The 26278-nt window shown below is 39.8% G+C and overlaps 1 protein-coding gene across 6 annotated transcripts in view; it reads left to right on the plus strand.

Annotated features, from left to right (window-relative positions):
- The window catches only part of exoc6 (exocyst complex component 6), a 174967-nt gene that overhangs the window by 76684 nt on the left and 72005 nt on the right, over positions 1 to 26278 (plus strand). For 4 of the 6 annotated variants that reach the window (XR_013498981.1, XR_013498982.1, XM_078223527.1 and 1 more), the window contains exons 9-19: positions 306 to 389; positions 496 to 542; positions 2112 to 2232; positions 4182 to 4253; positions 6663 to 6760; positions 7736 to 7841; positions 8771 to 8880; positions 13126 to 13237; positions 19278 to 19412; positions 20238 to 20417; positions 21141 to 21170. Coding sequence is in view for 4 of the 6 variants with exons in the window: in XM_078223527.1 (XP_078079653.1) it covers positions 306 to 389; positions 496 to 542; positions 2112 to 2232; positions 4182 to 4253; positions 6663 to 6760; positions 7736 to 7841; positions 8771 to 8880; positions 13126 to 13237; positions 19278 to 19412; positions 20238 to 20417; positions 21141 to 21170 (1095 nt within the window). In the remaining 2 variants the exon portion in view is untranslated. The remainder of the gene's footprint in view (positions 1 to 305; positions 390 to 495; positions 543 to 2111; positions 2233 to 4181; positions 4254 to 6662; positions 6761 to 7735; positions 7842 to 8770; positions 8881 to 13125; positions 13238 to 19277; positions 19413 to 20237; positions 20418 to 21140; positions 21171 to 26278) is intronic. The other 2 variants (XM_078223528.1, XM_078223526.1) reach the window with 1 other exon arrangement.

Raw genomic sequence — 26278 nt, forward strand, 5'->3', positions numbered from 1 at the left:
CTGGAAGTATAGTTTGTATAAATAACAATCATAACTATAGCCAAGTCTGTCAAGAATTCGAGCTGTTTCAGCGCTGAGTTCAGACTGGGCCAGTTCAGCACTGAGTTCCAATGCATCATAGAACTGAAACTTCAAACCCAGTGGCATTACTGGAGTAATAAACCTACTGGCAAAATATGAACATTATTGTTTTCTGGAGTATGGGAGGACTTTACTATTAGCAGGAAAAAGTGTCTATTATTAAATTAAAAACAACTATAGAAAAAGATATTCAAAACAGTTTATTTCCAATGTTTTTGCTATAGGGTGATCGAGAAACCTTTGAAAACTATTACAGAAAACAACGAAGGAAACAAGCAGGATTGGTATTGCAACCACAGTCAAGCATGGTACTGTTAACAATAATTGTTAAGACTTGCATGTTATCATGTGTTTGATATTTTTGTGATTAGCTGTTTAAATTTCTTTTTTTTTCCCTTCCCCCTTTTATACAAGCATGAAACTGTTGAAGGCTACAGAAAATATTTTAATCAGATTGTTGGGTAAGTCCTTGTGTTCTGTTGAAAGCTTAGTAGCACAATTATGTTGGGGAAAGTGTGTCTCAAAGTACTGATGCTTTGCTATTTTGTATAGGTGCTTGTTTTAAAGTTGATATAGGCTGCTGTTGCAAGTACACCTCAATTTAACAAAGGGCATTTTTACAGTTAAGGGTGGAAGCTGGTCTAGCAGAATTGCTCAGTGATAGCACTCGCCTTTCAGTCAGAAGGTTACATGTTCAATTTCCATGCCATAGGTTTGGCCCCATAGAGCAGGCTGACAATTCACAGCACTAATGAGGGAGTGCTGTACTGATGGACATCCGTCTTTTGAACAAGATGTTAAACCAAGGCCCCAGTTGGATGTTTATCGCTTAGTCAACATCCCAGCAACCGATTCTGATCATTATTTCATTGTTGTTTGTGGGATTTTGAGGTGCAAAAATTGGTGACAGCATTTTCCTAAATTTCAACTGCGACTACCTTCAAAACGTTTTTGAAGTTATGGGCAATTACGTAAAGTGCTTTGAAACACCTGAGATAATGGAAGGCATTATATTGATGCAGCTTTTATCTTCTGCATTCTACACAAATGCAGAATATGTAGAACATTTTTCTGTGCGCTACTAGGTTCACAGGCAAATAGAGACCATTCTTAAAAGCATTCTTTCAATAGGACTGAACTAACTTGTTCAATAATGCATCAACATTTCTAAACTACATAGAAAATACGAGCTTAAAACTACATTGAAAATACAAGCATAAAAGTACGTAGCAAATATGAACACACTACTACTGAGCAGTTTTTAATTTGATTTATTATTGTCACATCTATTAATATAGTGAAAAATATTGTTTCTTGCGCACTATACAAAGCATACCGTACATAGAGAAGGAAAGGAGAGAGTGCAGAATGTAATGTTAGTCATAGCCAGGATGTAGAGAAAGATCAACTTAATGCAAGGTAGGTCCATTCAAAAGTCAGATGGCAGCTGTTCTTGACTCGGTCGGTATGTGTCCTCAGACTTTTGTACCCTTTTCCCGATGGAAGAGAGTATGTCCAGGGTGCGTGGGGTCCTTAATTATGCTGGCTGCTTTTCCAAGGCAGCGGGAAGTGTAGACAGTTTCATTGGGTGGGAGTCTGGTTTGAGTGGTGGACTGGGCTTCGTTCATGACCCTTTGTAGTTTCTTGCGGTTCTGGACAGAGCAGGAGCCATACCAAGCTGTGATACAACCAGAAAGAATGCTTTCTATGGTGCTTCTGTAAAAGTTGGTGAGAGTTGTAGCAGACATGCCAAGTTTCCTTAGTCTTTTGAGAAAGTAGAGCTGTTGGTGGGCTTTCTTAACTATAGCTTCGGCATGGAGGGACCAGGACAGGTTGTTGGTGATCTGGACGCCTAGAAACTTGATGCTCTCGACCACTTTTACTTCATCCCCATTGATGTAGACAGGGGCATGTCCTCCACTACGCTTCCTGAAGTCGATAATTATCTCCTTTGTTTTGTTGACATTTGATTATTGTCTTATTCTGTAGTATGGTTCTATGCTTTTTAATAAAATGTTTTTCAATTTTAGATTTTTTGTGGTGGAAGATCACATATTGCATGCAACACAAGGGTTGGTGACCAGAGCATTTACTGATGAGCTATGGAACATGGCACTTTCAAAAATTATTGCTGTCTTGAGAACCCATTCAGTAAGTTCCAGATTGCAATCTTTATAGAAATTTATGAACAAAATAAACATTTTGCATTACATCAGTTTTGAAGGAGTGGCATTCAAGTTGAGATGTTGACCGTCTCACCAGTATAGTTTGTGATGCTGCTCCAAATTCAGATCTGCTGAGTATTTTTCAACGTAGACTTGAACATATCAGTGACTTTCATAGCTGCATATGTACAAAGTCCATGCAGAAAAACTGTTCTCTCTGAACATTTTAAAACAATTTGGTGTCTAAGATAAAAGTACAAGAGTTCCATACATTGGAGTATGGTTTGATTTAGCCTGGAAATGGTGTGTTCAATGGGTTTGTGTGTCATTCATCTGCCATGATGCAAGTGAAAACATTTAAAGGACTTGCTTCATGTGTTTAGTGAGCTGAGCAGGAGAGATCTGACGTAACATCGAGGTCTATAAAAATCTAGATATTTTTGCCACTTTAAATCTGGAGCTTGTCTCTTTGATATTTGTGATTGCTGTCAACTTTGGGAGGGCTGTGTCTCTGCTATTGGCAGCATTCTATCAAGGGACAAGTGCCTCGCGTTCGTTGACAGGTATGTGCCAAATTGATGAATGGTTACGCCTCCTTTCTTTGACTTTTTTTTGTAATTAAAAGTTACTTAAATTTGGGAGAGGGCCTGCCAAGCTTTTGTTTATCTCAGTAGAATTGGGCTTTGAGCCACAGCCATAGGCTATTTGCATAATCCTTAAGTGATTTACAACTGACTAGCCTTCCAAACATGCTTTTAGTCCGGGAGTTTAGAATATGTAGAGTTAATCTGCTGTTATTGTTGCAATCTGTCCTCATTAGTTTCAACTGACCTCTTCATTAGATCAGATTGAATAGTTCAGTATTGAAAGCACCACCAGGAAATTGTTCCTAATTATCATTCTAAATGCACTGTTTTCAAAATACACCCCACCAGTGAAGCAGTGTTTTCCTCATGCACCAAGTTAAGATCTTCACAATACAGTGGGAACATTATCTCATCCATAAACTGAATAACATGCTTACTGAAATTTATATAGAAGTTAATGTGAATTATGTAGTGGCTGATCATTTTATTTAAAATGCTTAAGTTAACTGGATGTATTGTATAAATTGCAATTAAAGATTGCATTGAATTTACAGCACAAAAAACAGACCATTTGGCCCAACTGGTTTACACTCCATAGGAGAACCACCTCCTGCCTACTTAATCTAACGCTGTCTCGGTGACTACAAATTTGACTAAAAGTACTAAAATAAAGATAAGAGACATATGCAATCTGGGCGCAAGTCTCTTTTGGCTGACCATCCTGTTGTGCAGAGCATTGATTGTCTGTTTTGGTCTTTGATGAAATACCCATGAAGAAAGCACTCAGCTGGAATCTTTTGATGCTGTCAAAACTAAGAAAGTATGAGAAGATGATGTAATTGCCCCAATGTAAAGAAGTTAGTCACTCCATTGACCGATGTAGACAATGTAAATTTGAAAATCATCTGAACCTTGAAGTGAGATTACAACCTTGGAATAGCTACCATTTATTATTGTGCAACTTGCTTCTATTTATTTTATTTTCATAATGTATACATTGCTGAGTTTGTTAAAAAAAGGATTATTTCACTTTCCCACCAGTGTCAAGTGACATGGTCGTTGTTGACTAATGTGTTGCTGCTCTTGCATGTCATCCACTTTTGGAAATGATTAGTCATTGTGGTATGATCATTGCAAAATTTATCATATCATCTATGGTTGCTACATAAAGTAACTAATGATATAGTATAGAAATGTAATATTCTGTTAAGTAATTTGCAGATGCTAATTGAAAATAACAGCCACTAGTTAGTAAAATGAATATTATTGTCGTCTTGACCCATGTGGGAGAGCACAGTCGTGTTTTCTGTCAAAGATATTAATTTGCCTTTTAATCTTGTACTTCTAGTCCTATTGCTCCGATCCTGACCTTGTTTTAGAGTTGAAGAATCTAATCGTGGTTTATGCTGACACTTTGCAAGTAGGTGTTGCTTCGTATAGTGGTTGTCTACATCTACCTCATTAAATTGTATTTTAATCAAAATCTTGAAAAGATTAAGGTAAATAATTCAAGAAGTATTGAGTGAGGGCAAGGATCTCACGCCTGTAGATTTAAGAGGGTGTGAACACAAAACAAGTGAGGTGTTTCCCAGTTTGAATAAAGAATGTTAGATTAGATGGCATTCCATTAAGTCTTGTTTTCAACTCCATGACAGTGAAGGAAATGCCTACAGGCTGTCCTGTTTGAAGCTTAGTAGGAATGAAAGTAATGATCAGCAATAAAGATCATACTATTGATCAGATAGAGATAAGGAAGACTGCAATGAAGAGTGACATACAGAACAAAAGGGAAAAGAGAGGTTAGGGGCTAAAGGTGAAAATAAAGGCAGACAGGAGCAGGAAGTTGGGGGAGTTTATTAAACAACTCACTTATCCTTTCTCCCCTTGTCCAATCTTTTCCCACTGACGTTTGTAATTCTTCTGATGCCCTACATCATATCAACAATTTCCAGTTCCCTGGCCCTAACCGCTGCCTCTTTACTATGGATGTCCAATCTCTCTACCTCCCCATCCTTCACCAGGAGGGAATGAGGGGCTCGCCACTTCTTTGAATGGAAGCCTGAACAATCCCTGTCCTCCTCCGCTCAGCCGGGTAGAACAAGTTGAAGAGTTGAATATCTCCTAACTTATCCTACCTGCTGCAATTAAATGGGTGTGCTCATGGGTACCCGCATGGGCTCCAGTTCTGCCTGTCTTTTTGTGGGTTAGGTGAAACACTCCTTGTTCCACTCCTACTCATCCCCGCTCCCACGACTCTTTCCGTTACATCGATGATTGTACTGGTGCCACTTCAAATTCTCGTCTGGACCTGGAAAAATTAATCAAATTTTGCTACCAATTTCTACCCCTCTTCACATGGTCCATCTCTGACACTTCCCTTCCTGACCTTGACCCTGTCTCCATTTTCGCTGATGTACTGACCACCAATATTCATTACAAGCCCATAACTCCCACAGCTGCCTCGACTGTAGCTCCTCACATCCTGCTTCCTGTATGGACTTTATCCCATTCTCCCAGTTTCTTCACCTCTGTCACACATTTTCTGATGTCACTTTTGAAAATGGGGCTTTTGACATGTCCACCTTTTTCCTTGAGGTTCTCCCCCACCCTATCCCCACTATGGTTGACGGGCACTCAACAGGTTTGAGACATTCCCTGCACCTCTGTCCTCACCGCTTTCCCTTGTCCTCACTTTCCATCCCACCAGCCTGTGCATTCAAATAATCGTCCTCCATTGCTTCCGCCCACTCAGCATGATGCAATGATGAAACCCCCACCCCACCCCCTGCCCAGCTCCCTCTGTGACACCCTGGTCCACTCCTCCATCACGACCAAGTCCCCTTCCCACAGCACCTACCCTTGCAATTGCAGAAGGTGCAAGACTTTACCCCCTTTACCCCCTCCCTCCTCGCCATTCAAGGTCCCAAGCACTCCTTTCAAGTGAAGGCACATTTCATTTGCACTTCCTTCAATTTTATCTACTGAATTCATTGCTCCCAATGTGCCTCCTTTACAGTGGTAAGACTAAACACAGACTGCATGATTGCTTTGTGGAACACCTTTGCTCAGCCTGCAAGCATGACCCCAACCTTTCTGTTGTTGCCACTTCTATTCAGCATCTTGCTCTCCTTTGATCTGCCATACATCGACTGGCCCCTAACTCCTTTCCAGTAGTCACAACTGGCCCAAAACTTGAAATATGAATGTATTTTAAACAATATGGCTGGCTTAATTTATTTGGATTGGTGTTAAAGGTTGCTAGTTTTGGCATTATTCGATGGACTCGCAACCAATTTAGCTAGAATGATCCTTAGTAAGATCTGCTCTCAAATCCTCAGATGTTTCCAGGATTTTAAGTTTCCAGAACACAATTAGAAGATTTAAACTCTTGAGAACTGAAGAATGACCCAACCAACCATTTAGCTGCTTTATCAGAGAAGCTGTACTTTGGAGCATATTGCAAGACATTTAAGCAATTCAAATGGACGGTCATTGAAAATTGTATTCATTGTACTCTTTGTTTCTCTCCTCACTACCACCGATTTAAAAGAATTGTGAAAAGCTAAGAAACTGGCTTGAACTCGGGTTGGTGCAGCTATAACTATAACCCAATCAGAGTAAAAATAAAAGTCCAATTGAAAATTCCACTATTCTGCAAACCCCAGCCATCACTAGTCCTGCACAATGTTGCTCTTCAAATGTTTACTTTTTACACTGTAACTTCAATTCCCAAAAGTTGATTAGAATTGAACATGCTGTTTTGCATTTCAAACTGAATTGATTATTTTTGTTTTGACTCCTGATATTCTTGATTTTAATATTTTTCTAGGGTTATGGATTTCCTGTGAATAGACTCTTCGACCTATTACTTGAAATCCGGGATCAGTACAATGAAACCTTATTAAAGAAATGGGCAATAGTGTTTCGGTTAGTAATCTTTATGAAACAATTATATTCTGGTCATTTTGATATCAAAACATTGCTATTTGTCATTATCTTCACTATCCAATTTCAATGTCAAAAGTATTTTCTATTTAATAAGAGTGACTGTTGTCATCTAGATAGAGTTGCCACCTTTAACTTTACAAACTTGCTTAAAGCTAGACTTAGCATCAGTCTAAAGTAAAATATTGTACACCGCTCAAATCTACAACATTCTGATCCAGGGACATGAATGTTGTTAACGCAACCAGGTGGACGTTGCTTGGCTTTAATCATAAAATTAATTTTAGCAATATAAAATCAGTCTATAGGCAAAAATCTATGGTACAAAAACACTCATTTAACACTTAAAATTAGCAGCATGGTGCAGTGGGTGCACAAGAATGGCCATGTGGTAGATGAAATAGTGGAGGCTGTTGTGTGTTGGGGGGGTTGGATTCTTTGGAGGGTAAAGTACAAGTGGAGTAGAGTACTCTTCTTGTGCTTCATGTTGTACCTGAACTTATTGGATGCTGACACTGGATGCAAAAGATAGCAAGACTGCATTTCAGCACTAACATCCATCACTTAAAATCCTCCACTTTCTGAAATAAAACATTAAAAACACACACATTTGTGCAATGCCAGCTACTCGTAATTATTAGTGCAGGATCAGAATAATGGGTATGCTGTCTGTCTAGAGTTTGTCTAGGTTGAATATGGTGCTATTTCACAGGGTCGTTTAATTTTGTAGTAGGGTGGTGAATTTTTGGGACCCTCTGCCCTGGAAGGCTGTGGAGGCTCAGTTGGTGAGTTTTTTTCAAGACAGGTTGATAGATTTCTACACATTAAAAACATCCAGTGGTAGTGAGGGATAGTGTAGGAAAGTGATGTTGAAGCAGACGATCAGCCATGATCTCATTGAATGATGGAACAAGCTCAAAGGGCTGAATGGTCTACTCTTATTTCTTATCTTAACAGGGAAATTTTTGAATCCGACAACTGCAGTCCCATTCCTGTAGCAAATGAAGAGGAATACAGAATGATAATTAGTCGGTTCCCATTTCATGATTTGGAGCTTGAAAAGGTCAGTGACATCATTGCTATAATGTCTAGCTTTATCTTATCGATCACCCAAATTTGATTCTGGTTTGTTTGTACTTCAGCGCTAGAGAAACTAAGGAGCAGTTTCTGCTTCACAGCAATGTTCAGTTTGCAGTAAAGCTCTGGGTGAGGACTCACTCTGATTCCAGAGAGGAATGCTGCAAAGCTTCCTGGGGACAGTATCATACTGCTTTGGTTTAACACCACATGCAGTATAATCTCCTGATAATTAAAAGTTTTTTGTACTTAATCATTGTAAATAACAACAGAGTGGGAATATAGTGCTAAATAAACTGACAATTATCTGAGTTAATCAATTTCAAAAAATAGACTGCTGAAACTATTTAGCCAAGTCTGCAAGAGTTTGGTTGAACCTTGTGGAGCTGATGATCCAAGTGTTGTTAGGCAGTTTATAAACGAGATTCTGTCAGTTGTGATGACTATTCGAAGATCGCTAACTGCACCTCAGATATCCGATAATGCATAAGATTGCGCCTTCAAATTTGGGGAAAAAAATAGGATCGTATAGCTATGGCATCAAATTCCAAATCTGATCCACACTTTTCCTCTGGCTTAGTGTTCCACTTTAACAGGGTGGTTTGATTGTAGGTTTTTTCAATTCACTTACTATTTGTAATTTTCAAGATCTGTAACTGATGTATTGTACTATTTTCCTGCGTATAAAACTGTAATAAAGGCTGTTTTTTTTCATAATACAGCTGTTAGAAGTATTTAGATAAGTTTGATTACTGACATGAATCTCAGACCTTGCTATTTGGCCATGAGTGCTATAACACTAGTCCAAAAAGACCATGAGAATACATGTATGTAAGACATAATACTCTGCGGTCCTTTTAAAAAAAAATGTAATATCTTTTTAAATTGTTCTAAAATATTTTGAATTTTGCATAGCAACCTTTCCCAAAGAGGTTCCCAGTGTCTCAGTCAGTACCGGAGATCTACAAGGAGTTCAAGGAATTCATTTACGCAAGCCTTAAATTTTCAGAGTCCCTTCATCGAAGGTGAGCATAAGATAACTCAAGTGGAAATGTCACACTTACTTAGCTGGGAAGTAAACCTAGAACATATTTCAGATTTGTTGGAACTTGTTATTTTCTTGGAGATTTAGTAAAACTAAACATAGGTGATAATTGTCAAAGTTATTAAATACATAATTCTACATCTTGTGTCTGAATATGGTGTTATTGATATATTTCATGATTGCAGAAACTGATTACCTTTAATATTTTTTCTTCAAGTTCAAACTCTCATACAAACTAATTATACTGGTCAAAAATACACAGTTAATATAACATTTTCATTTCAAAGTATTTCTCATGTCCCATATAAGATGAAATCAACAGGCTACTATTGTTTAGTTTTTAGTATATACCCTATTTCTTGCTTACTTTCTGTCCCCTTTTGCTTCCATGTCCTCTTGATGTTACCTAGCATTAGGTGACCTGAATGGGTAGCAATTAATAATTCTGGAGAGTTGTATTCCATTCAGGTCCTGGAAAATCAGGGGGCACAGGTGAGTGTAGTGGCCATCACTAAGGAGAAGGTTCTGGGGAAACTAAGGTCTGAAGGTGGATAAATCACCTGGATCGGATGGGCTACACCCCAGCGTTCTAAAAGAGATCGCTGAGGAAGTTGTGGAGGCATTGGTGGTGATCTTTCAGGTATCACTGGAGGCGGGGAGGGTCCCAGAGGACCGGAAAGTAGCTAATGTAACACTGCTGTTTAAGAAGAGAGGGAGGCAGCAGACGGGAAATTACAGGCCGGTTAGCTTGACTTTGGTCATTGGCAAGACTTTAGAGTCCATTATTAAAGATGAGATCGCGGAGTAATTGGAAGTGCATGATAAGATGGGACTGAGTCAGCACGACTTCGTCAAGGGGAAGTCATGTCTGACAAATCTGCTAGAGTTTTTTGAGGAGGTAACAAGGAAATTAGATAAAGGAGAACCAGTGGACATGATTTATTTAGATTTCCACAAGGCCTTTGACAAGGTGCTGCATAGGAGACTGTTAACTAAGTTAAGAGCCTATGGTGTTAAGGGTGAGATCCTGGCATGGATAGAGGATTGGCTGACTGGCAGAAGGCAGAGAGTGGGGATATGGGGTCTTTCTCAGGGTGGCAGCCGGTGACTAATGGTGTGCCTCGGGTCAGTGCTGGGACCACAACTTTTCACAATATATATTAATGATTTGGAAGAAGGAACTGAAGATGCTGTTGCTAAGTTTACAGATGATACAAAGATATGTAGAGGGCCAAGTATTGAGGACGCAGGGGGGTGCAGAAGGACTTGGACAGGTCAGGAGAGCAGGCAAATAAGTGGCAGATGGAATACAATGTGGAAAAGCGTGTGGTTATGCACTTTGGAAGGAGGAATGGAGGCATAGACTATTTTCTAAATGGGAAATGCCTAGGAAATCAGAAGCACAAAGGGACTTGGGAGTCATTGTTCAAGATTCTCAAGGTTAACGTGTAGTTCAGTCGGCGGTTAGGAAGGCAAATGCAATGTTAACATTCATGTCAAGAGGGCTAGAATACAAGAGCAGGGGTGTACTTCTGAGGCTGTATAAGACTCTGGTCAGACCCCATTTGGAGTATTGCGAGCAGTTTTGGGCCCCATATCTACGGAAGGATGTGCTGGCCTTGGAAAGGGTCCAGAGAAGGTTCACAAGAATGACCCCTGGAATGAAGAGCTTGTTGTATGAGGAACGGTTGAGGACTCTGGGTCTGTACTCGTTGGAGGTTAGAAGGATGAGGGAGGATCTTATTGAAACTTACAGGATACTGCGGGGCCTGGATAGAGTGGACATGGAGAGGATGTTTCCACTAGTAGGAAAAACTAGAACCAGAAGGCACAACCTCAGACTAAAGGGACGATCCTTTAAAACCGAAGTGAGGAGGAATTTCTTCAGCCAGAGTGGTGAATCTGTGGAACTCTTTGCTGCAGAAAGCTGTGGAGGCCAGGTCATTGAGTGTCTTTAAGACAGAGATGGATAGGTTCTTGATTAATAAGGAGATCAGGAGCTATGGGGGAACAGGCAGGAGAATGGAGATGAGAAAAATATCAGCCATGATTGAATGGCAGAGCAGACTCGATGGGCCGAGTGGCCTAATTCTGCTCCAATGTCTTGTGGTCTTATTTAAAAGTCTCCCATGCAATCATGATGGTGGAAGGAACAATGACAAATAATAAGTGAATGCTAAATGCAAACAGGTAATACAGATGTCTATCATAAGTTTTGTCCATTACAATTAAGACAACATGCCTGGGTATATACACATTTCTGTCACACTAGAACCCGAGTGACTCAAATACATAAAAGAGCAACAGATTGCAAGTCAAGAGGTAGAAAACACAAAACTCAAAGTTAGGAACACAACTCGGGGAAAACTATCAATAAGTAATTACTGACTATGTGAAGACAACAAACACATAATCAAAAAATATAAGAAAGGAGGAACTGAACAAACCCATTCAGCTGCCAATTTGTTCTTTCACAAAATTGAATATTATGACAGAAAATAAGTATTATAACAGGCATTAAAAAATTCTAAACTGAAATTGATTGGATTCTCCATATAAAAGTAAAAGTCCAAAGACGTGTGGGTAAGGTGGATTTGCCATGCCAAATTGTCTCTCTCTGTCAGGGAGATTAACAGGGTGAATGCGTGGGGTTATGGTGGAACTGTTGTCGGTGCGGGCTCGATGGGCAGAATGGCCTCCATCTGCACTGTAGGGATTCTATGATTCTATTTATGTACTTGAAATCTCTCTAATAATTTCGATGAAAACCTTTGGTGTGAGAAGTCTGAGCTATTGAGTTCAGACATACTGTATTCCCAGATCCACAAATTTGATTTTATTATTGTCACATGTATTAGTATACAATGAAAAGTATTGTTTCTTGTACGCTATACAGACAAAGCATACTGTACATTGGGAAGGAAAGGAGAGCGTGCAGAATGTAGTGTTACAGTCATAGCTCGGGTGTAGAGAAAGATCAACTTAATGCGAGGTAGGTCCATTCAAAAGCCTGATGGCAGCAGAGAAGAAACTGTGTTTGATCAGTTGGTACGTGATCTCAGACTTTTGAATCTTTTTCCCGGCAGAAGAAGGTGGAAGAGAGTATTTCCAGGGTGCGTGGGCTCCTTAAGTATGCTGGCTGCTTTTCTGAGGTAGCGGGAAGTGTCGACATTGTCAATGGACAGGAGGTTGGTTTGAGTGATGGACTGGGCTTCATTCACGACCCTTTGTAGTTTTTTGCAGTCTTGGACACAGCAGGAGCCATACCAACCAGAAAGAATGCTTTCTTTCGTGCAGCTGTAGAGGTTTGTGAGAGTTGTAGTGAACATGCCAAATTTCCTTCGTCTCTTAAAGTAGAGGTGTTGATCGGCTTTCTTAACTATAGCGTCTGCATGAAGGACCAGGACAGGTTGTTAGTGATTTGGGCAGCTAAAATCTTGAAGCTCTTGACCATTTCTGCTTCATCCCCATGGATGCCCTCTGCTACGCTTCCTGAAATCAATGATTACCTGCTTCGTGTTATTGACGTTGAGGGAGAGATTGTCGCTGCACCCGTTCACCACATTCTCTATCTCTTTCCTGTACTCCATCTCCTCATTGTTTGAGATCTGACCCACAATGGTGGTGTCATCAGCAAACTTGAAAATCGAGTTGGAGGGGAATTTGGGTGAAATGTTGGGCGAGTACTCCGCTAATAGGTTCACCTTGTGTGTTTACACGTGATACAAATTTTTATGATGGCAGAACTGGACAGTCAATGGGTCCAGCACAATTTTTGTTTCGACCCCCATGGAAAATAAATGAGAAAAAAACATTTTAAGCGACTATTTTTAGTTCGGTGAAAATAGCTTGTGGTTTCCTCTCTGACCAAAGATGTGCAGGTTAGGTTGATTGGCCATGCTAAGTTGACTCTAGTGTCAGGGGATTAGCAGTGTAAATGTGTGGGGTACAGGAATATGGCCTGGGTGGGATTGTGGTCGGTGCAGACTGGATGGGCCAAATGGCCTCCTTCTGCACTGTAGGGGATTCTATGATTCTCTGATGAGATTAACGTGATGATTTTGAAGTATGCCATTTTAAGTCCCTTTTAAAGGTGCCTGAAGGACACTTTGAATACAGATGTATTTTAGCATGGTGTTTGCAGTGGGATAAGTTGTTGTGAAAAGCTCTTGACTAGTCAGTTTTACTGTGTGTCCGATTAATGCATATTAATTCTGATTTTCAGTTCAACGGAAATAGATGATATGCTCAGAAAATCTACCAACCTGCTGCTTACTCGAACTCTGAGTGGATGTTTACAAAGCCTGATTAAGAAACAGCACATTGGTTTGACTGAAGTATGTCTTTAATGCCTAGAACGTTTTGTTTTTCAAAATAATACTATCTAGCTGTTTATGTATTGCTTCCAGGCCAATGCTTTAAAATTGAGCAGTTGAAATCTGATGTCACATTTTGGGCATTGTTCCTTGTGCGTTAACATCATTACTATTCTACCTATCCATGAAACGGGTGCGGTGTAGGGGTAGGTGTGGTCTTACTGACCATAAATGGCAGCAATGCCTTCAAGATGTGAAATGATTAGCCTTTTTCAAATTGTAGATTAGATCCACAGTTTAGAACCAAGTTATTTAACCCTGGATTAAGTATCACATTGCAAAGCAGTAGGATATACCAAATTCAGTCAAACAATTCTGTAATCTGTACTAAAGGCAAATTAAAACTCTTGATAATTGCTATTCTTCAAGACACACATGACCATTAATCCTGTAATGGACCAGTTTGAGCACTGGCCATGAAATGTATAGTTAGCCATATATGTTCCTCCTAAAGCAACTCGTTTGCCTTACCGAAGGGTCCTATGGGACCAAAGAACATGGTGGTAAAACTAAGTCAGTTGGAAGTTTCACCAGCTAAATTTTACAAATTGTAATAATTTTGGTTTTGTATCCAAAATCACAATTATAATATTGTAATCTGCCAAACAATATCTTTATAACATCATGCACTTTGTTTAAAAAGCACCTCAAGCTACCGTTTGAACAGGAAGTATTTTATATTGATTTTATGTTTACTTTATTCGGGAAAAATGTACACACTGACTACACAATTCCACAGAGCTTCAATTTGAAAACCAATCCCAAGAATCTTTTATTGCTTAAGAAATTTAAAGGGTGTTGCTAATTTGAAAGTAGCAATGAAAAAGGTCATTCAGACCGCATACAATACTTGCTTTTCTCTCCATCATCTTATAGGATCTGGGTCATGAGCACTGGCCATCCTCTGGTATCTCCCATAAATGACTTTTGATGCTTTGGCCCAAGAAACTAAAATCTAATAGTGCTTGATCTTAAAAAACTAGATCTGGCCATAATAATTAAACCAGTTGTGAATGCGATACATTTAAGTCTGCATCTCTTGAGCTTCAGGGAATGAAGATGGGGTTTCTATCAAATACAACTAACAGGGTGGGACTGAATAAGGGTTTTCCTTCCTGCCCCAGTGCCATTATTGCTGGAACTCAGTCACAAAGATCTATCCTTTACTCTGATGAAGGGTCACCCAGATTCAAAATGTTGGCTCTGTTCTCCCTCCACAGATGCTGTCACACCTGCTGAGTTTCTCCAGCATTTTCTGCACTTATGACCTATACAGATTTACGACCATTTAGAAAGATGCAGCTTAATCCGGAATAGTCAGCACGGATTCGTGAAGGGCAAGTCTTGCTTCGCAAATTTGATAGAATTTTTTGAGGAGGTAACTAAGTGTGTTGATGAGGGTAGTGCAGTTGATGTCATATACATGGATTTTAGTAAGGCGTTTGATAAAGTCCCCCATGGTCGGCTTATGAAGAAAGTAAGGATGTGTGGGATAGAGGGAAGTTTGGCCGATTGGATAGGTAACTGGCTATCTAACAGAAGACAGAGGGTGGTGGTGGATGGAAAATTTTCAGACTGGAAACCGGTTACCAGCAGAGTGCCACAGGGATCAGTGCTTGGTCCTCTGCTATTTGTAATTTTTATAAATGACTTGGAGGAGGGGGCTGAAGGGTGGATCAGTAAATTTGCTGATGACTCCAAAATTGGAGGAATAGTGGATGAGGTGGAGGGCTGTTGTAGACTGCAAAGAGATATAGATAGGATGCAGAGCTGGGCTGAAAAATGGCAAATGGAGTTTAACCCTGATAAATGCGAGGTGATTCATTTTGGTAGGACAAATTTGAATGTGGATTACAGGGTCAGGTAGGGTTCTGAGGAATGTGGAGGAACAGAGATCTTGGGGTGCATATCCACAGATCTCTGAAGGTTGCCACTCAAGTGGATAGAGCCGTGAAGAAGGCCTATAGTGTGTTGGCGTTCATTAACAGGGGGTTTGAGTTTAAGAGCCGTGGGGTTATGCTGCAACTGTATGGGACCTTGGTGAGACCACATTTGGAATATTGCGTGCAGTTCTGGTCACCTCACTATAAGAAGGATGTGGAGACACTGGAAAGAGTGCAAAGGAGATTTACCAGGATGCTGCCTGGTTTGGACGGTAGGTTTTATGGGGAAAAGTTGAGGGAACTTGGGCTTTTCTCTTTGGAGCGGAGGAGGTTGAGAGGAGACTTGATAGAGGTTTATAAGATGATGAGGGGGATAGATAGATTGAACGTTCAAAGACTATTTCCTCGGGTGAATGGAGCGGTAACTAGGGGGCATAACTATAGGGTTCATGGTGGGGGATATAAGAAGGATGTCCGAGGTAGGTTTTATACTCAGAATGGTTGGGGTGTGGAATGGACTGCCTGCAGTGATAGTGGAGTCAGAAACTTTAGGAACATTTAAGAAGCTATTGGATAGGCACATGGAGCACTTCGGGATGATAGGGAGGAAATAGCTTGATCTGGGTTTCAGACAAAGCTCGGCACAACATCGTAGGTCGAAGGGCCTGTTCTGTGCTGTTATGTTCTATGTTCTACTTGTTTTGGATTCCAGCATCCGCAGTATTTTGTTTTTATCTTGATCTTTGTACCTTCTCCAGCCATACAACTGAGAACTCTATATTCCTCGTACTCTGGTCTCTTGCCCCTATTCCTTTCAGCCTGCCGTTGATGGCTGTACATTTAGCTGTCATAATCCCAAGTTCTGGTATTCCCTCCCTAACCACCTCGCGTTTAAGACCCACTTTAAGACCTCCCTTAAAACCCACTTCATTGACCAAATGTTTCATTATCCTTTCAACAAAGTCACTCTGTAAATGCTAATAGTAGTTGTTGAAGTCTTTTGTACTGTGCTTCGACATGTGTCCATGAACTATTCAACAGCAAGAGAAATCATTCCGGCTATCTGAAAATCAGCGGTGTCTAAAACCAAGACATTTTTATCATGTTCCTTGCATCAATTTTAATTGAGTTGCATTTTTAAAAAACTTTCTTGCATTGGCCTGATGTGGTTCCAGACTAGTTACGCTTCACTCTATCCATTGACTCCACCTGACCCAGCTTGACCCAAACCGTTCGACCCCCAAATCCACCAATATCCAAAATCCGGTACTGCGTCAGTCCCAAGGGTGCCGGATTTGAGTTACTGTAACCATATTAATCCAAATCTGCTTTTCATCTCCATTTTATACACACTTCCAGGAGGAGTCGATGGATCGTGTTTTAATGAGGTTTATACAGGAATTAACTGAGCCATGCAGAAAAGGTCATGGGTCAGCTACTGATCTGTGCTAAGTTAACTGGTGCTTGCCAGGGTGATATATAATTGGTCTCAACTTCACTGGATTAGGGCAGGAAAAAGCATAGAGAATTCCCATTCCTAATTACAATTTGTTATTGCCACAAAAAGACCTTGTGTGTTCAGGCAAGACCAGAAATGGACTCCGTTGTGATGTCACCTAAGGTTGAAAAACTACCAGCCAAAACTCACTGACTTCTACGAATATCAGAAAACAGTAAAGTATACTCGATGACTCATTCTCATTCTAGTTGAAACCATTTCTAGTGTTCACAAATTGACGACGTTATGTGAATATAATGTTGAAGCCAATTAGTATGAAACTTGTTTTTCATACTATCTGTACTGATCAGTGAAAGTTGATTGTACTGATCAATTAATGTAGCAATGCACCTTTGATCTTGTGGCATCAGCAAAGGTTTGCGCCTCTTGCATGCAATTAGTAGTTCAGCTATTCGCCTCAGTTGAGCCACTGGACATGATATAAACACTCTCCACTGCTGATGCAGTATGTAAGACCTACAGGATGCACTGCAGGGTAGCTTCAATATCATTTCCCTTCTGTAGGTGAAAAGAGAAGCACAGCAATGTAATGGGAATAGTTTGGCGAGTATTCTGGAATTCCTTCCTGAGCACCATCAATTGCTACAATAACCGCAGTGCAGTGGTTTAAGGAGAAGTCCCACCACTACCACCCTAGGATATCTATGATGGGCAATAAAAGACCATTATCAATATCGCCCACATTCTCAGGACAAATTAATAGTTGCTTTCTTGAAATTCCTGCTTGCATCAAGCTAATATACTGGTTCTGCACTAATCGGTTGTTTCATGAGAGAGGTTGCACACCAAAATTGCTGCTGCAAAGCTGTTTAGACTGCCAGTGACTGGCGCTGTTAAACAACTTAAATCAGTATTCACTGGTTCTCTTAAATAGCTGAGCTGCCTCGATCCTGATTTGCAACACAGTTTGAGCTCTAATGGGGCACTGGCTATAACTTCTGGATTTTAGAAGTTTCCTCAGCTGCATGTTGAGGCAACTTTGACACACTTTATTAATCAGCTGTTAAAATAACCAAACAGTACTGCTCAGCTGTTCTTTCACCAGCGTTGTAAACAATTGGGTGTCAGTCTTGAAGTGATATTACATTTTAAAGCTTATTCTCACTCTTTCTGCCACTTGAGCCTATTCCTTGTCAACCAAATTTCCCTCGTGCGCTCTTGGGCTGAAAGTTAGGCATGGTAGGATTAACATTTTTTTGATTTATTGCTCATGCAATATTAGTGATCCATTTTAGAGGCTAGCTGGATCAATCCCGGTGTCCAGATTCCACTGCTACAAAATCTTTTGTATAAATTGAAAATTGATACCAATAACAATCCCATGATTGCAGCTTTGATTTCAAGTGATTTTTATGTTGGATAGACAATAAAGAAGCATTCAGTTCAATCAGAAATGGAAGCAAAATTCTGCTAAATATATAAGGAATATACTTATCCCCACCTCACTCCCCATGCATATACAAAGCAGTGTGCAATCTCCATGCTCCTGCACACCATTTCCCAGTCACAATCTTTTCTTATACTTGACATTATTCTGCTCCCTGGCTGTACTCAGCAGCTCCACATTGTTTCTTCGTACCACTGTCGCTAATGCTTCCTTGATGACTGAATTAAATGAGCATTAATGGCTTGTGTGCAATTTTTAAATTCTTAACATAATGTTACAAAGCTATTGCATGTATGCAGATTAATTCAGGTTTTAGGCAGTATACAAACTGTTCAGTTCAAGATATGATGTGGAGATGCCGGCGTTGGACTGGGGTAAACACAGTAAGAAGTTTAACAACACCAGGTTAAAGTCCAACAGGTTTATTTGGTAGCAAAAGCCACACAAGCTTTCGAGGCTCTAAGCCCCTTCTTCAGGTCAACACCAGGTTAAAGTCCAACAGGTTTATTTGGTAGCAAAAGCCACACAAGCTTTCGAGGCTCTAAGCCCCTTCTTCAGGTCTGAAGAAGGGGCTTAGAGCCTCGAAAGCTTGTGTGGCTTTTGCTACCAAATAAACCTGTTGGACTTTAACTGGTGTTGTTAAACTTCTTACTCAGTTCAAGATAAACATGGCTGAGACTAAGACCGGTTGAGAGAGTTGCAGGTCCCGGAATAATCTGGCTTAGGAAGAGTTTGATATGCTTATGTCAACTTTAATGTGTGCATTGAAAGTGAAATGATATTTTTCATAAGCGTGCAGTTCCATCTGTACTGCACAGTATTGTACTAAAACTGTCTGAAGAAACGTAAAACATTTTTTTAAACCAGCTTTGTTGTTTTGTTTAACTCTTTTTCTGCACTTGTATTTGAATCTGGCCTCTTGCAAAGCAAGTCACAATGCATTTCCTTTCTGTTGGGTAAATAATGTGTACTTGCTAAACAATTACAAAAGAATCATGCTGCATAGGCCCTATGTGTGTACCATTTAAATGACTCCGAATAGTAGCTTGTAAGATATAGTTATTAATGGTTGAAACAGTTGGAATTATAAGCTGAATGCTTCTTATTTTATAAGACATTGCATAGTTGCACTGAATTATTGTATTGCTAGAAAATGGTAACAGCTGAAAAATTCAAATAAAGTCTCAGTGGCTGTATTTTTACGTTTTGCAGCTTGTACAAATCATCATAAATACAACACACCTGGAACAGGCCTGTAAATACCTTGAGGACTTTATAACCAACATCACTAATGTTTCCCCTGAGACTGTGCACACCACACGACTTTATGGGCTGTCCACATTCAAGGTATGTGCAATGTGGATATGTTAGCAATGCATATGAGGAAATGTACCTTGTCATTGCTATAATCATGTGTAAAACAGTTACTTTAATTACTATAATTTTGATTTTGTGCATGTACTTGAGATCAGGCACTGTGAACTTAAAGCCCATATCAAAATACTTCTGTAAGATGGAACATTTGGGCAGAAAGAAATAGATGTTCAATTGGAAAACCCATTGGCTCAGTGAGCTTTCCCTCACCATTCTTTGGGTGACTCAGCCAGTTGATCTGTACTGGAAGTAAATAATGGACCATTATTTTCCAAAAGTATATTTTATAACCAGATGTAAATTTTTTTTACCTGTATTTTGGCCTTGGAAGATACAGGTACACACTTGAAAAATGTTCCTATGCATTATTGACTTTTCGGTTCTGTGAACTAATGCATACCAAATCACCGCCAAAACTTGTATCTAACCTCCGCAGCACAGTATTTGCTATACATGTATCAAACACTTTTGTTTCCCTTTCTTCAGGTGTTTAATAATATCAACATGATAGACTTGGAATATGTTGATTGATTCAGATTGTAATTTCTTTGATGTCCTCAGATGTCCTGTCTGTATTCTGTTTGCTGCCTGTTAGTTTGATGTTAAAGAAATATGATACATTAATTTATTTTCTGAAACTTGCCTGATCCAATATCAGGATTGTGTTTTGTGAATGATTACTGTTATACAAAAAGTGATTCGAAAATTTTTTTAACATTTGATAGGTGAACGTAGACTGAAACAGTTTTTGCAATAATAATGTATATCTAAATTATTTTAATTAATGGATTTTTGCAGGATGCTAGACATGCAGCAGAAGGAGAAATATACACAAAACTTAACCACAAGATTGATGAATTCATACAGCTAGCTGACTATGAATGGACTATGACAGAACCCAATGGTCGAGCCAGTGGTTATTTAATGGATCTTATAAATTTTCTCAGAAGCACTTTTCAAGTTTTTACACATTTGCCTGTGAGTATTAAATATAAGAATGAAAATCCTAAAATAACAAGTGCAATTATTTTCTTGGTTTAGTTCCTGAAACCACTTAGATTTTCCTCTGTTATTCAAGCCTATAACTTTTTAAGACCATGCAGATTACTGTTTTACATGCTGTTAGCTTGAAAAAGAATTAGAATGTCACTTTCTTTCCAACTAACTTCCTTGAATGGTTCTTGATGTGTGAGCTAAAAAGCAAACGAGCTTCACTGTTGGAAGAGAATTTCAATCAGCTACACAGGTGGCATTAATCCAGTTTTCAAAGATCTCCAAGTGGATTGAGAAAAAACAGTGGCTGTATCTACAAAATGTTGTATTTCTGGCCTGGCATTGATATTTAACTGCTTTCAAAATCAGACAAGATAATGTTTAAAATAAGAATGACCTTTTCTATATTGTGCAGCAAAACTGAACAATGTGAAAGGCCTGTCATTTTTTAAAAATTGCCACATAACCACACCCATAAATCTAAATATAAAGGGAATGTGATTGCACAGAATTATGGCCCTTAGATGAAGGGATTGTATGGACATTTAATGACTTTTGTATTGTGAAGATGTCCATCTTGCAGCTGATCTAATTAGTAATAGTATGTTTTGCTTTTACTTTCCTTTTTATTATTGGTGTTCACACTTCTTTCCACACCTGTTTACATTTGATTTTTTGTTTTGATTTCCTTGCTGGGTTCCTTCTCAGAGTAACGTCAATCACCATGCAGCAATGTCGGTGAGTAGCTGAAGAAAGCATGCACATCTGAAGGCTATGAACTGGCTACAGGCTTGTTGCTCAAGTCGAGTAACCTTCCATATAAATTTAAAAATCAACAACTAAACCTGCCCTTCCCCACACTACTGGCTTTTGCTTGTTCTATATAGAACACATGAATGACTGATAAATAACAGAACAGGCAGGAATTGGGTTATCATTAACGTTCTGTGATAGGGCAGCCTTCAAAATGCATCTCTTGTCTGTTGTAGTGGCTGTTGGTTGTGTTTAACAGAATTAGCCCTTCTACTGAAAGATGGAAAGATTTAAATGTGTCTGAACAGTAGCATACAACAGCATTGATTGCTAGAAAGAACAGACTTTAGGCAACATAAACTTTCATGCTTTTGTTAAATGAGATTTAAAATATCTTTTGATTATTGGACTTGATTATGCGGTCTTGTGGACTTTAGAAGAAAAATATGCATTTAAGATTAAACTTGATGTTCCATTCTTGTTGTGTTTATAGTTTTTCTTTCATCTCTATGTTGGGTAAATTGTGTATTATTGGAGCACCATAGAATTGAGATGCACAATGTACCAGTGGCATCCAATCTTCCCGTGGAATCGGAAAGTATTTTGTGTTCCCAAAAAAAATGAGTCCTGTTACAGCCACCATGTGATGCTGCAATTTCTGGTTACAAAATACAAGTGACGCTGACACAAAATTTGCAGTCAGCATTCGACACTTGTGCTTTATGCCGCAGAAGTTACTGAAGACTAATTCAATATTTACTTTTCATCACTAACTCATAATCTATTGCTTGTAGAATTAGTCATATTAGCAAATGTTCACGACATAATGCAATTGGCTTAAAAAACAATTATAGCTTCTTAAAACTAACAGTTTGTTAGATTATTCAAAGAAGCTGTAGTGGTGTGATGAAGCAGTTCCTTTGGTTGCTCTTAAAATATTAATTCCATTTATAATTTGGGGTGGATAAAACTTCCTCTCGTGCACTTTATAAGAAAAATACTGAATTAAAAAATTGTAATTGTATGCATGACAAATCTGCTTTCCAGCCATTCCCTTTCTAAACCTCTTGACATTGCAATGTGAGACACCTATGTGGCAACTGTCTGCATTTTGCAGATATTCAATACCTTGAACCCAGTGCCCAGTTGTCCACTTTTGTAGATCAAAGTAGAGATTTTGAACTTTCATGCTTCACTTAATTCACCCCAAGAGCCATTGTGCCTCCATTGTAATAATGGTCCTGTCTGCTTCATTTGCAACACTGCCCCATCCCCCCTCCCCTTTCTGCTGATCCTCATCCTTTCTGAAATGAAATTGAAAAAGAACATTGTATTTACCCCTATTAAATCGCATAAAAACTTGATTAACCCATGAGCCTGAGGAAAGGAATGAGAATGCCTCTTTGTGTGGTAGTGAAATCAGGAATTCTCGTGCACAGTGTGAAGAAACGCTCAATCCCCCAGTGTGGCAATGGCAGTGAAAAACTAAGACCAGTGATGAGGGATGAATCAGGCGAGAGTGCTAATGTGAAGTGATGTAAAGGAGAAGTTTCAGTAGAGCTGTGGGAGGAGGCTGCAAGTGCATCTGTCAGCAAGGGGAGGGATGAGGAATTCCTGTGCGAACTGGTGGGGAGGAGCGAGAAGTGTTGTCTTGATATGGGGGAAGGGAGAGAAGAAAGAATGTGAAGTGGGGAAAGGGAAGTAAGAAGAGCAGCCCCATTGTGAACTGAGCACTGAAGTTGGGAAGAATGACAGTGTGAACTGAAGGGATTAAAAGGAGACAATTTAAAAACAATTAAACAAAACCAATGTAGACGTATGTAACGCAAGAATTCTTCTGCAAGAACTGAGGGGACAATCTCTGCAAATTGTTGCTCTTATCTTCTGTGATACAGCAGAACCATAGAATCTCTACAGTGCAGCAAGAGGCCACTTGGCCCATCAAGTCTGCACTGATACTCTGAAAGAGCATCGCACCCAGGCCCTCCACGATGGAGTGTTGGGTATGTCTCCCACATAAGTACAAGCACATGCCCTGCTATACGTTTTGTAAAATTATGTTCAGGACTGTTACCTTATCAGCTTTCTTTGAGCTGTGTCAATTCTATTGAAGCTTCTGCTGGTTTTCTACTTCAGCATTTATGAACACAGACCCCACCCCACAAACATATAAAACATTGACTTCGTTGGAATAAATACTGCGTTAGTATTTGCTGTCTTTCATTTTTATGATGTGGAGATGCTGGCGTTGGACTTGGGGTAAACACAGCAAGAGTTTTAACAACAGGTTAAAGTCCAACAGGTTTATTTGGTAGCAAATACCATTAGCTTTCGGAGCGCTGCTCCTTCGTCAGATGGAGTGGAAATCTGCTCTCAAACAGGGCACAGAGACACAAAATCAAGTTACAGAATACTGATTAGAATGCGAATCTCTACAACCAACCAGCTCTTAAAGATACAGACAATGTGAGTGGAGGGAGCATTAAGCACAGGTTAATGCTCCCTCCACTCACATTGTCTGTATCTTTAAGAGCTGGTTGGTTGTAGAGATTCGCATTCTAAGCAGTATTCTGTAACTTGATTTTGTGTCTCTGTGCCCTGTTTGAGAGCAGATTTCCACTCCATCTGACGAAGGAGCAGCGCTCCGAAAGCTAATGGTATTTGCTACCCAATAAACCTGTTGGATTTTAACCTGGTGTTGTTAAAACTCTTACTGTATTTCATTTCTATCCCATGTGAAGTGACTTTGGAGTCTTGCATCAGTCAGTGCATATCGTACATTATGCAGTTAGCAATGCTGGTAAAAGAGCCTCGCATGTCTCAAGATGGCAAAAATGCCTCATTTGTTGTTGACTTGTGTTGCCCTCCCCATGTGGACCAAAGTGCAATGACTCAGTGACTTGGGAATAACACATCAGGGGTATAATGAATAGTTTAAAATTTGTTCAAGCCAAAGATAATCTATTGACCACCTCCCTAAGCTACAGCCTCACTTCCAGTCCCCTGTTAAGTATACTGTTATATAATGGCTGATAAAAGCAGAACATACTAAAAGTGCTCAGCTGGTCAGGTAGCATCTGTGGAGAGAGAAAAAATTAATCAGCTAGAATTTTGTGAAGAGCACTGAGCAGTGGCAGCAGAGGCACCTTGCATTCAAGGTGAAAGCACTGCATCGTGTCCAGCTGATGCCTCCATTCCAGAAGAAATGTGATGAAGATTTTTGCCCTTGCAAACAGTGTCAGTTACTCTCTTGATATGGATCTGCCCTGCAGGCTGCCTAATATTGCCCATGTCCCTGGGGTGGCTTGGAAGGATCCGGTAGAATGATAACTTCATGTTGCGATAACCTTACTAATTTCAGAATTAGGCTGCCTCATCTGCTGTACTTTGACCAATAAAGGTATGGAGTTTACAGCAAAGCTGGTGAAGAAGGGTCTCCTCCAACAATTTTAGGTACACATGGTGAGATTTATAAGTATGGGTCTGGGTTAGTCGTGAGTGTAGACAGAACACCCTAGGTGTTTTTACAGCAGCATTACGTGAATCCCTCTCCCTACCGGCACGGTAGCACAGTGGTTAGCACTGCTGCTTCACAGCTCCAGGGTCCCGGGTTCGATTCCCGGCTCGGGTCACTGTCTGTGTAGAGTTTGCACATTCTCCTCGTGTCTGCGTGGGTTTCCTCCGGGTGCTCCGGTTTCCTCCCACAGTCCAAAGATGTGCGGGTTAGGTTGATTGGCCATGTTAAATTGCCCCTTAGTGTCCTGGGATGCGTAGGTTAGAGGGATTAGTGGGTAAAATATGTAGGGGTAGGGCCTGGGTGGGATTGTGGTCGGTGCAGACTCGATGGGCCGAATGGCCTCCTTCTGCACTGTAGGGTTTCTATGATTCTATAATCTGAAGTATTTGGAATGTTCTCAGCCAGGCAGAGAATGCTGGTGCTCAGTACTTTGTATGGTGTAATTAGAACACTCCTAAGCAAAATAAACTAATGGAGAAAGGCAAAAAGAAGCAGAGCTCTTGGTGAAAAAGAAAGCATCAAAAAAAATTCCTGATGAACTCCCCATTATAAAAGGCCTACTTCAGGAGGCCGGGTACCAAGATGTTTTATAGGTGATGTAAACCAAGTGAACACCACACTGTGTGGGCCATTTCCTGACCACCGTATTCTGACAAGGGACCTCATTTAAGTTTTTAAATTCAAATATCCAAATGAGGATTGTGTGTGCCAGAACTTGGCCATGTAACCTTATTTGTGCATTGATGGAGAAAATCGGGGATTATATTGTCACAATAAATGAATTATTAATTTATAGCAGTGACCCACAAAATATTTGCTAGTATATTTCTCTCAACCATTGCTTTAAATACAGGGTTTCTAGTTATTTCACCAAAGACTTGGAACCGAATCAAAATGTTTCACCCCACCCTGCAGAAAGCTGCATAATGCTGTATGTGTAAAAGTAGGCTAGCCTTGTGACATAATTATAGTCGTGGAATATGACAATCTAATTTGGAAATGATTTTTCCTGAGCTGAAGTGGCTGATCCAAATCGGGCTCAATAGTATTTGAGGAATAAACACTCCATTTCCTTGAAATCTGTCTGTTGTAATTTCAGCACCCACCATTGAAGAAAACCATTTTCTAACTACCAATCTTGTTCCAATGCAGAGTCCTTGCTTAGAATTCACGTTACATTGACTCAGGGAAGGAGCAGTTATAATGTTGCTAAGTTTATGCGGTGGCATTCCCATTGAAGATGAACTTGGAAGCTAGTGGGATGGACTGTTATTATCTTCATCTGTAGAATCAAAGCGAATGAATTCACCTAACAGTTTTTCTAAAGCTTTTTCATTCTAATTTAATGAATCTTCCTCTTTTTGGCACAAAATATAGCTTTTGAATAATAAGTTGTATCATTCTGCCATGTTTAACCAACTCCATTAACTGCCCCATGTCACTCCATCCCCTTTATCTTTCATGCAAATTGATCTAAAGCAAATGAACAAAATTACTCCAGATTGAAGCATGCTTCATCAGTGCTATAGGACAAGAACCTCTCTTCTGCGGCCTGTTCTTAATTTTTACCATCTTA

The sequence above is a fragment of the Mustelus asterias genome, chromosome 11, assembly GCF_964213995.1.
Source record: "Mustelus asterias chromosome 11, sMusAst1.hap1.1, whole genome shotgun sequence".
Taxonomy (NCBI): domain Eukaryota; kingdom Metazoa; phylum Chordata; class Chondrichthyes; order Carcharhiniformes; family Triakidae; genus Mustelus; species Mustelus asterias.